This window comes from Carlito syrichta, unplaced genomic scaffold (assembly GCF_000164805.1).
Source record: "Carlito syrichta isolate Samal-C Ts95f unplaced genomic scaffold, Tarsius_syrichta-2.0.1 Scaffold136559, whole genome shotgun sequence".
NCBI lineage: Eukaryota > Metazoa > Chordata > Mammalia > Primates > Tarsiidae > Carlito > Carlito syrichta.
In genome coordinates this window covers 28,676-39,231 of record NW_007080655.1, presented here as the reverse complement: position 1 = coordinate 39,231, position 10,556 = coordinate 28,676, and the positions used below count along the sequence as shown (strand labels likewise).

Sequence of the window (10,556 nt, the reverse complement as noted above, 5' to 3'; positions counted from 1 at the left end):
CTGCCACCTTCACACTGGGGGTGCAGGGCAGGAGCCAGGCCATCCACAGGCGCCACCTCGCAGGAGCCCCTCTGCTGGCTGTGTCCTGGGGGCGGCACTGAGTTCTCAGGACTTGAGCGAGGTGCTGGGCCCTCAGCTGAGGTGGACGATAAGAGCCAGAGCTGCGAGCCTTGGGGGGACGCAGGGAGGTGAGGATACGCGGAAGGCAGCCAGAGTGAGGCCAGGGAGAGGCAGTGCTTGGGAAGCTGTGCTGCCTCCGTCAGACCCAGCGCGGGTCAGGACACAGCGGACAGAGCGTGAGGGCAGCCGTGTCCCTTCCCCAGCATCAGCCCTGCCTGAGGGGGCCCACAGGGGCTCGGCTGGTCATCAGCGGTGTGGGTGAATCCCCCCCCACCTGACCACTGGGTCTCGCCAGCAGGGACTGCATGGACGGCTGTGTTTGATGAGCCCGTGAACTCAACCCCCACGGCCCCAGGTGTGGCTAGGGATGTGGGCTCCAGCGTGTGGGCTGCTGGCACCTCAGCTCCGGAGGAGAAAGGCTGGGCCAAGTTCACCGACTTCCAGCCTTTCTGCTGGTAAGCAAGCGCAGTGGCATGGCGGGGGCCGTGCCAGGAGGTGCCTGCCAGGACCGGAGGTGCCGGCCCCGCAAGACTCACCCTGTCCTCATCCCCGTTGGCAGCTCCGAATCCGGGCCCAGGTGCAGCTCTCCCGTGGACACAGAGCGTGGCCGTGCTGGGGGCAGCCCGAGCCCGAGCCTGGAGAAGGCCTGTGAGTAGGAGGCTGCACTCCCAGCTCCTGTGGGGTCCTGGCCCGAGGCAGGCAGCTCCCCTTGGACAGCGGGAGACAGTGGCTGAGCCCAGATGCGACCACGCCTCAGTGGTGATGGGGGCTGTGTCTGCCTGCGGGCCTCGAGCAGCTGTGGCCCCAGCCCTGCAGGCGAGGGGGCAACAAGGCTGTCCAGCTGCTGTGGGCCGCCCTGGGAACCGGTCTTTCCTGGGTTCTGGGGAGCAGCGTCGGGATCCCAGCATAGAGAGGGGTGTGTGGGCTGTCTGTCAGAAGTTATCCTGGGGCATGATGCAAGCTCCTGGTCTGCAGCCCCCGTAGGGCTCAGAAGCCCCCGGGCCAGGCTAAGAGACCAGGTAGGCATCAGGTGGCTCCGGACACTCCGTCCTGGTTCCAGGGCCCTTGGGGTTTGAAGGGCGTGTGACAGGGCCACATGAAGCCTAGTGGGGCCCTCTCTGAGCCTCTGCCTCCTTGTCTGAGATGGGGCACTTTGCCCTGCCCCATGGGTATGGGGACAGCAAGGACCATGTGGAGGGCACACGGCAGGGAGCCCGCTGCCCTGTCTGTCCTTCAGAGAGCACACATGCACACCACACACGTGTGCAGGTGGCATGGCAGGCTGTGGGGGAGAGTCTACACACACCACATACTGGCCCATGCAGGCGGGGGTGCCCTGAGGTCATGGTGGCTGCACTGTGGCCCCTCTGCCATCACAGACTCCTCCTGCCTTGCAGTTGACCCAGGTCCGCCCCCGCCTTGTGCCTGGAACGTGTGTGTCACCAGGAAGGCCCCCCTGGTGGCCTCCGACAGCGAGGAGGAGGAGCAGAAGGCAGGCGGTGCCACGGGAGCTGGGAGCAGGGGTCCTGGCCAGGAGGCCAGCCCGCTGCCGGAAGCAGCCAGGTCAGAGGAGGCTGGTGTTGGCGGGCGTGCGGGGGTGCGTGCACATGGCATGGCCGTCAGGGCCGTTCCCCGGCCGGGATCTCCACCTGCTTCTCCTCATGGCCCTGTGGCCCTGCTGAGGCTGCCCAGCTCCGGGGGGATCCCTGCATTTACCCGAAGGCCAGATGGGGGGGCTGGACTTCCATCTGTGATGGCACAGGTGTTCTCTGTCATGAGTGATGGTGACAGGAAGACAGGGCGGCTCCCACCAGAGGCTCCTAATGGAGAGAACAGCCCAGTTCGGGCCTCGGGGTCTGGCGGAGCTACCTGGCATCTGGGGAGAGGCACGGGGCAGGCATGCATCTGTGGGTTTGCCCAGACCTCGGGGCTGCCTCCTTCCCCTGGGAGGCCTGCGGTGTTTCCGAGACGCGTGTGTGCGCCTCAGCCCCGTAGCCCCGTAGCCCCGGAGCCCCGGAGCCCCGGAGCCTCGGAGCCTCAGAGCCTCAGAACCTCAGAAATGCTTGTCGTGTGTGGACAGTAGAGTGGGGCATCTCGGGACCGTGCTTGGGACGTCAGAACCCCAGCTGTGAGCTGGAGACACTTGCAGGTGGACAGAGGCCGGGCTCCCTCATGCCCAAGAGAGCTGTCCCTGGAAGGGAGTGGAGAGGGACTCCTCAGCAAGCCCAACCCACGCACCTCCCTGCAGGAAAAGGCCCTGGGGCCCGTCGTGGGGATAGGCAGATCCCATCTGGCCTTGGGGCGGGCACGGGCGCACGTCAGCCAGAGGATCTGGGTGCCGCCACGGGACAGGACGGGCTGCAGGGGGGCCAGTCGGCTGGGCAGGTTCCAGGGCCAGGTATCCCCGAGGGAGGTGGGGCTGGGCTTGAAGGAGCACAGAGGTTGCACCCAGCACGGAACTTCTGGCTGGCTCAGGGGACAGTGACAAGCCCCTGGGTGGTACTCCCAGAAGGGCCCGAGGCACTCAGGCCAGGCCGTGCGTCCAGTGAAGACTGCATCTGCTCTGGTGAAGATCCGTCCTAGTGACGCGGTACCTCCCTGATGGCTCCTGGCGCCAGGGCTGGGCAGGGCCCAACTGGGGGTGCCCTGGCCTCATTGCCCAGTGTGACTCGACCCATGTGTCTTGGCCTGCCCCCCCCCAGCAGGTGGGACTAATCTGACACCTCAGAAAGCTTCACCCATCAACCCCCAGGGGTCCGGGAGACCGTATGACACGAGGGCTCCAGTATCTCCAGCCAGGCTGTGAGCTCAGCGCAACTTGCAGGCCCACTCCTGAGTGTCCTGCCTGGGCCAGAGGCCTCCGTCTCGCCCTGCAGGAAGCCAGAGGGCCCACCTGCAACTGGAGGCCGGACTGGGCTTGGGGTGTCCCACCACCTGGCAAGGGCCTTTCTCCCCTGCCCCCAACCTGGCTCCCACCCCACGACCCCGTCCGGCTGGAGATGGCATCACGCAGTAGGCCTGGGCCCTCGGAGCACACAGCGCTTCACAACTAACACGTGTCATGGCGGCCTGGAGGCGGGGCGTGCTGGATGAGCAGCCTGGCGTGGGGCTCAGGGCCGCACGGTGACCCAGCCTGGCATGGCTCCTGGGGCCCCCACAGCGGGCAAGGACAGGAGGGGCCTGGTGCAGGTGCGCCCTGGACGCGAGTGGGACGGTCCTGGGGGTGGGGGTGCCTGTCACCAGAGGCCACGTCTGCCACACAGGGCCGCATGTGCCGACAGAACGCTGCCAGACCCTGCCTGCCATGCACCTGTGGACGTAACTCCCTCCCCGGCCGTGGCTGCACCCCTCAAGGCTACAGTGGCCACCACCACAGCACTGAGCAGGCCTGGCCCTCCTGTGTACACCCCAGCAGTCTCTTCTACAGTGGCCGTGGCGGTCACCATAGCCCCAGCCTTGGTGGCTGCCTCGGGGACAGTGGCAAAGGATGGGTGAGCAGGCTGGACAAGGCGGGCGGGAGGCCGGTGAAGCCCCAGCCCAGGTAGCTCCAACCTCACCCTGTTCCCACAGGAAGACAGATGCCCCTCCAGAAGGCGCTGCCTTAAACGGCCCCGTGTGATGCTGCTGCCGCCCGGCCACGGCCCGCCCTGGTCAGGCTGCATCCTTAATCAAGAAAACTACCTGGTGATGCAATTTGTGTTTCCTATTTAATTTAATCTTAAAATAAATGCTGCATTGTTTGTAAAGCTGGCAGTTGGAACCCGTTAGACGGCCCAGCTCTCACCTGCCCGCCCGCGTGGGCCTCAGGCTGCTCAGGCCTGCAGAGGGACAGAGGACGCCCCCTGGCCGCCCCCCGGGCCTCGAGCACAGCAATAAGGTCTCAGACGTGCAGCCTCTGCCTGCAGTAGCAGGGTGCCACGGCCCTGAGATGCCACCAGGACCCAGCAGGCCAGGAGGGGCACAGATGCCGAGGCTGTTTTTACTGGTTTTTTAAAAGTGAACACGGGGAGAGCCGCGTTTTTTTGCACTTTGTGTCCAGCTGCAGCAGCTCCCAGCTCAGGTCAGATTGAGGGCCTGGGCTGGGGAGATCTGGTCCCAGTAGGGGTTGGCCAGGAGCTGTTTGGCCGGAAGGGTCTCAGAGCCTGGGGCTGTAGGCGCCCAGTGGCCTCGGGGCTGCATGGAACCCGGCTATAAGATGTGACTGCCTTAAAAACACAAGACCCTCCCGACCTGGCGAGGGCATCCCTTGTGCCCAGCAGCCCAGGCTAGCACACTTGGGGGTGGGTGGTTAGGGGGCCTGGCAGGGGTTGGCCAGAATGTGTGGGTGTGGGGGCCACGATGGGACACTGGGGGCTCAGAGACTGACTTCGGACAGTGCTGGACAGGGCCATGTCGTTCTGGAAGGGTCCGAGAGGTTGTTTTATGTTGAGACCATTTTCGATGTTCTGACTATCCGACAGGGCACCCGAAACTCAACTCCCAATAAAAGCTGTTTCGCTCTTAACTGACAAACCGTGTCGTGTGAAGCGGCAGGCTCAGAGCTCCGATGTGGCTGGGTGGCCGTGTCTCCCCAGCACCTCGCTCGCTCAGCCCCCAGGCCCTGGCACAGTAGCAGGTCTCTGGGTCTGAGAAAACCCTGAGCCTTTCTGTTTCGGAAAAGCACGACCTGAAGCTCGGGTCATGGCGGGTCGGGCCCGGGATGAGAGGCCCAAGGGTGCTGTGCCCCGTGGAGCCCCTCCCCCTGCCCTCCTGGAAGCCTGGGCCCCACCTCGTCCCCTGGCTGAGCCGAGGGCTTGTCCCCGAAGTGAGCCTCCTTCCTGCCACGGCCTAAGGCAAAGACTCGGCTGCCGCCTGGCACTCCACAACCTGCACTGCCCTCGGCCCGCCCCGGTGTTTGTCTTGTGCAGCTGGTCCACGCTGCTTCCCTCACAGACGCAAGATGGGGAGATCCAGCCCTTCCTCTAGTTTTTTCTACAGCAGGATTTATTGGGAGGACAGAAAAGCTCCACAGCGGGAGGGGACCCGAGGGGGTTGCCCCTTCTTGTGGTTTCTGCCCACGGGCTTTGTGGGCATGAAGAGCCTTGGTCAGGGTCATCTGCTTGGCCACAGGAAAGACCTGGGGGCCTCAGGGGCCCCACCTCGCCCCAAGGTATCCCAGCACCAACTGGGGGCAGGAGGGCTTGCGGGGCCGCACGCAGTCTAAAGCCAGGCCATCCTGCTGCACAGCTCCCCCCCAGAGGCCCGGGCCCTGTCCCCACACACCATCGCCAGAACCTTCCCAGCCCCTGCCTGCTGCTTGCTTCTGATCCGTGCCAGCCACCCGCCCCCGCCAGGCGCCCCCCCCCCATGCTCCTCACCTTCTGCCAGCCCTGCCCCTGCTGGGGCCTGTTGTGGGCAGACACACAGACGTCAAGCGAGTGAAGCCTGGTCCTGGGCTGGGAAGGAGTGTGGTGACCAAGAGCCCGTGGCAGCCCCCACGTGACACGCCAGCTGGGATGGGAGGCGAGACCCCAGGGAAAGGCTGGGTGGGGCCAAATTCCCCAGGCCGAGGAGCCAGGCTTGTGTGGGTGCTGGCCCCTCGCTCCACTGAGAGCCCACCCTCCCCAGACCAGCCCTCCGCCTTGGCTGTTCTCGGAACCGGGAACAGCCTCTTGGAGGCAAGCGACTGCCTCGTTGCCACACGCCAGCACAGCCTCAATGCGGTCTGCCTCCCAGGGTGGGGGCGGGGCCTTCCTCTCCAGCCAGGCCAGCCCCAAGACCACCGAGGCCTGGGAGAACGAAGGCACCGTGCCCCAGGCAAGGGCCTGAGAGAGCCCGGCTCCCAGGGCCACAGAAGCTGGAAGCTGGGTGGGCCCAGGTCCCAGGCAAGGCTCACGAGGACGCCACCCCCTACCGCCCTGCCAGACCTGGGTATGAGACAGGGACGCAGAACAGACCCTCTGGGTCTGGGAAGGCAAGCAAGCACACGAGCGCGTCGTTAGTTCTCTTTATATAGACTCTGGTTCTAGAAACAGTTCGCCTGCGGCCGGCCGGCCGGGGCCAACACACTGACGAGGCGGGACTATTTACAGGCCCTCTCGGGCTGTACCATGGCCGCCACCCGGCACGGTGCTCAGCCGGGACGCCAAAATAAGTTAGGGCCGGCCGGCCGGGGGCGGGGGCGGGGCTGTACACACAAGTGCTTGGGGCTCAGGGCCTCAATACTGTCGAGGGCCGGGGCTGTAAACATGGCCGGGGCGGCCTGCCCACCCCTAGTGGTCCGGAACGACTGGAAGCGGCACAGCCGGGAGGGCCGGGCTCAGGCGTCCGACAGGCAGCTCTGGATTCGGTCCACCCACTGCTGGGCCGAGGGCACGTCCTGGGCACAGAAGTTGTAAACGCGGCGCGTCGTCTTCACCTGGGGACAGGCGGATCGCTGACTCCGGGCCCCCACGCCGCAGCGCCCCCTCCCACGCGTCTCCTGTGCCCCGGGCTCACATCAAAGAAGGCCTTCTCGTCCACGGTCTTGGGGGCGCCCATGGTGGGTGTGCCGGGGGCCACGGCCTCCACCTCCGCCAGGTCAATGACACCCTTGCAGTCCGTGTCCACGCGGTGGTCGTAGTAGCGCAGCTAGACGGGGCCAGAGTCAGGGCGGCCCCTCCCTCCCAGCCCCCGCCCCTCAGCGACTACTCACCTGGTGCTTGGTCTTGTCCAGCACAAACCAGCGGGCCTTCCAAGGCTTCATGAAGGCTCCCTTCTTGTACAGAGTGCCTTCGTAGGACCTGCGCGGGCAGCAGAGCTGGGGCCGGGCCCAGCAGCTGCCCTCCCCCGCCGCCCAGCTCACGGCGAGACCCCAGCGCCTGGCCCAGCAGGGGCCGCAGGCCAGAGCACTAGCCAGCTGTGGGACCACAGGCCCAGAAGGGAAACGGCCCCCAGAAAGGAGACAGTGAGGGGGTGCCCCCACCCCCGCCACAGGCCCAGGCAGTGTCCCAGCAGGAGTCCTGGGGCCTCGGGCAGCAGCCCACACGCAGGACAGGTGCTCAAGAAGGGGCCCTCGCAGCCGCAGGCCGGGGGCGGCCTCGCAACGCAGCTCCTCCAGGCCCTGGCCTCACGGCCCCCAGCCACCTTCCTCCCACTGCTGCAGGCTGGCTGCGGTCGCCCTCCAACGTGGGCTTCTGCTGGGGCCGCCACTGGCTTCCCCCCAGACCCTCCCAGCCCAAGGGTGACATGAGCGCCTCAAAGGCACCGTGCCCACCAGAGAACCCAGAGCCCCAGGTCAGAGGGGTCTGGCAGAGGCGGGCGGTGCCTCACACCTGTTCTCACTCTCAGCCGTCTGGAACTGGCTGTACAGGGTGCTGGTGCTGCGGCGGGCAGCCTGGCGGGGGCCGGACGCAGTTGAGCCGCTACTCTGGTCGCTGTCCAGGCTGAGGCTCAGGGTGGAGCCCACAGGCCCTTCCTGCAGGTACACGCCCAGCGAGCGGCGGTGGTGGGGCACGCTGGACACCAGTAAGGAGCTGGGGGTGCCCTGGAGGCAGAGGGGCAGGGCCTGCGTCAGGGCCGGGCAGACTCACCCCCTCCCAGCAACACGCCCGCCGGCCGCCCACCCCGGCCACCCCACCCTGCTCACACGTCCGTCTGGCCGGCTTTCCAGGCGCTGTGCAGCCTTCACCCGGTCCCAGGTGTCCTTCCAGCGCTCAGAAGGGCGCCCCAGCTCTGTCTCCAGCCGCTGAAGCTCCTGCAGAGTGGGGAACTGAAAGTTATTCGGAAGAAACATGCAGAAGGAGGGAAAATGTAGGAAAGAGACGATGAAAAGACTGGACACACCTGACTGGGATAGAGGGATGCGGGAAAGGGAGGGGGGGAATGGGCAAGATGAACGTTTGGAGATAGAAGCTGAAAATTTCCCAAACTAACCGGAGGCACCGAAACAGCTTCATCAAGAATCACTACAGACCCCAAACAGGATGAATCAATCACACCAACATCCCAGTCCAAAACGCCACACAAAACTGCCAAAAAACAGAGAAATCCCAAAACCAGCCATAAGACGAGACGAGCTCTCTCAGAGTAACAATGAGGCCGGGCACAGTGGCTCACACCGGTCATCTCAGCACTTTGGGAGGTCAAGGTGGGAGGACTGCTTGAGTCCAGGAGCTCAAAACCAGCCTGGACAACAGAGCAAGACCGCCTCTACAAAAAAAATTTAGCTGGATGTGGTGGTGCACACCTGTAGCCCCCATTACTTTGGAGGCTGGTGTATGAGGACTGCCTGAGCCCAGGAGGTCCAGACCACACTGTGCCATGACTATGCCACTGCACTCCAGCCTGAGTGACAGAGAGAGTGAAACCTTGACTCAAAAGAAACACACACGCAGCAGCACAACTACCAGAGACTTCCACTTCTAGCCAGCCCTCTCCTCACACACAACTAGAAAAGGACAAGAATAGGAAGCAGTCGTTTTTCCCATGTCGGGCAGGAGGCGGTGAAGCCCCGAGACCCTGAGACGCCAGACCGCATGGAGCGAGCCCCATGACCACTCTGTGACCACCACACTGGCCACAGTTCAGGGAGGCCTGCTGGGCTGAGGGGCAGAGATGGGAAGCCGGGGCGTCGTGCAGGTGGACCTGCGGGGCAGCCTGGTTCTGCCACCTAGAGCAGGAGGGGACTGCCTCGGAGAAGGGCTCCACGGATCTGCACACGTGGCTCCTGGAGGCTGCCATGCTCTTGCCCCAAGGCCTGGCAGAGAACAGTGCCCCAGCAGCTGTGAGCCGAATCCCATTCCAGAGGCGGCACAACCCTGGAAGAGGCACTCCAAACAGCCAGAGACGCGGAAACGTCCACTGAAACCCAGGAAAGGCCATGCCTGTGGAAGGCGTGCTCTAACACTGGCGCTTCTGCAGTGCCGCAAAGCTGCCCGAAGGAGGACTAAAAGCACACCTTGAATCGGTCAAGCTGACCCAGCACGAGAACAAAACCCAAGACACTTTAAAGGAAGACAGTACAATCCGAACTCTCAACAAGGCAGAATCCACAATGTCCAGCTTACAGTAAGATACTAGCAAAACGGCAGAAAAATGGAAGGGGAGTAACAAGGAATAGACCCACAATGAAACCAGTGTTTCATTTCACACAAAAAATGCAAAGTGGTTATGTTTCAAGATTTAAAGGAAAAGACAGACATCATGGTTGAACAGATGGGAGAGAATGATAACTTTTAAAAAATGAGCCCGCAGGTTCAAGACCCGCCTGGGCAACTTGGCGAGACCTCATCTCTACAATAAACCAAAGAGCCGGGCATGGTAGTGCGCGCCTGTAGTTCCAGCTACTCGGAAGGCTAAGGTGGAAGGATTGCTGGAGCCCAGCAGGTTGAGGTTGCGGTGGCCGGCAGCAGCCACTGCACTCCAGTCTGGGTGACAGAGTGAGACTCCAACTCAAAAAATACATAAATAAATAAATAACGGAAATTCAGGCCGGGTGTGCTGGCTCACGCCTGTAATCCCACACTTTGGGAAGCCAAGGCGAGAGGACCACCTGAGGCCAGCGGTTTGAGACCAGCCTGGGCAGCTTGGCGAGACCTCATCTCTATAATAAATCAGGAAAAATTAGCCAGGTATGGCAGCACGTGCCTGTAGTTCCGACTACTTGGAAGGCTGAGGCGGAAGGATGGCTTGAGCCCAGCAAGTTGAGGCTGTTGGTGGCTGTGAGCGTGCCACTGCACTACAACCTGGGCGACAGAGTAAGACTCTGACTCAAAAAAACCCATAAAAAACAGAGCTTCAGTGGTCTCCTGGGACAATAAGGTCCCACAAAGAAAGATTATGCAGAAAAAAAATTTAAAGAAACAATTGCCTAAAATGTCTTTGAGACCATCCCACAGATATGAAAAGCTTAAAGGCTGAGGCGGAAGGATCACCAGAGCCCAGCAGGTCGAGGCTGCGGTGGCCGGCAGCGGCCACTGCACTCCAGTCTGGGTGACAGAGTGAGACTCCAACTCAAAAAAAAAGAAAAAAAAGCCTAAGGAGCCCCAAGCAGCATAAATACAAAGAAAAACAAATTGCTGAAACCAATGAAGATAAAATCTTAAAGAAAAACGGTGACATTCATTTATGAAGATAAAAATGACCACTTTTTTTTTTTTTGAGTCAGAGTCTCTTGTGGCCCAGGCTGGAGTGCAGGGACGTGCTCATGGCCACTGCAGTCTCGACCTGCAGGGCTCAGGGGATCCTTCTGCCTCAGCCTTCCAAGTAGCTGGAAAGCTGGAACTACAGGAAGGCACCACCAGGCCCGGCTACTTTTTTTTCTTAGTGTATTATAGAGATAAGGTCTCTCCAAGTTGCCCAGACTGGTCTTGAACTCATGGGCTCAAGCAATCCTCTCACCTTGGCTTCCTCAAGTGCTGGGATCACAGAAATGAGCCACCGTGCCCAGCATTGACTTCTTTTTTTTTTTTTTTTTG

The 10,556-nt window shown here is 62.4% G+C and overlaps 2 protein-coding genes across 2 annotated transcripts in view; one reads left to right on the top strand and one right to left on the bottom strand.

The window, feature by feature from the left end:
- Nucleotides 1–4,632, top strand: part of PPP6R2 (protein phosphatase 6 regulatory subunit 2) — a 62,326-nt gene extending 57,694 nt beyond the window's left edge. The window contains exons 19-24 of the mRNA XM_021708412.1: nucleotides 419–575; nucleotides 680–768; nucleotides 1,518–1,697; nucleotides 3,328–3,334; nucleotides 3,384–3,611; nucleotides 3,691–4,632. Coding sequence (XP_021564087.1) covers nucleotides 419–575; nucleotides 680–768; nucleotides 1,518–1,697; nucleotides 3,328–3,334; nucleotides 3,384–3,611; nucleotides 3,691–3,739 — 710 coding nt within the window. The 3' untranslated portion in view covers nucleotides 3,740–4,632. The remainder of the gene's footprint in view (nucleotides 1–418; nucleotides 576–679; nucleotides 769–1,517; nucleotides 1,698–3,327; nucleotides 3,335–3,383; nucleotides 3,612–3,690) is intronic.
- Nucleotides 4,633–6,092: 1,460 nt separating this feature from the next.
- Nucleotides 6,093–10,556, bottom strand: part of SBF1 (SET binding factor 1) — a 22,250-nt gene continuing 17,786 nt past the window's right edge. The window contains exons 38-42 of the mRNA XM_021708413.1: nucleotides 7,727–7,834; nucleotides 7,413–7,624; nucleotides 6,794–6,881; nucleotides 6,598–6,729; nucleotides 6,093–6,517 (exon numbers count right to left, since the gene is read on the bottom strand). Of these exons, the coding sequence (XP_021564088.1) occupies nucleotides 6,419–6,517; nucleotides 6,598–6,729; nucleotides 6,794–6,881; nucleotides 7,413–7,624; nucleotides 7,727–7,834 (639 nt within the window). The 3' untranslated portion in view covers nucleotides 6,093–6,418. The remainder of the gene's footprint in view (nucleotides 6,518–6,597; nucleotides 6,730–6,793; nucleotides 6,882–7,412; nucleotides 7,625–7,726; nucleotides 7,835–10,556) is intronic.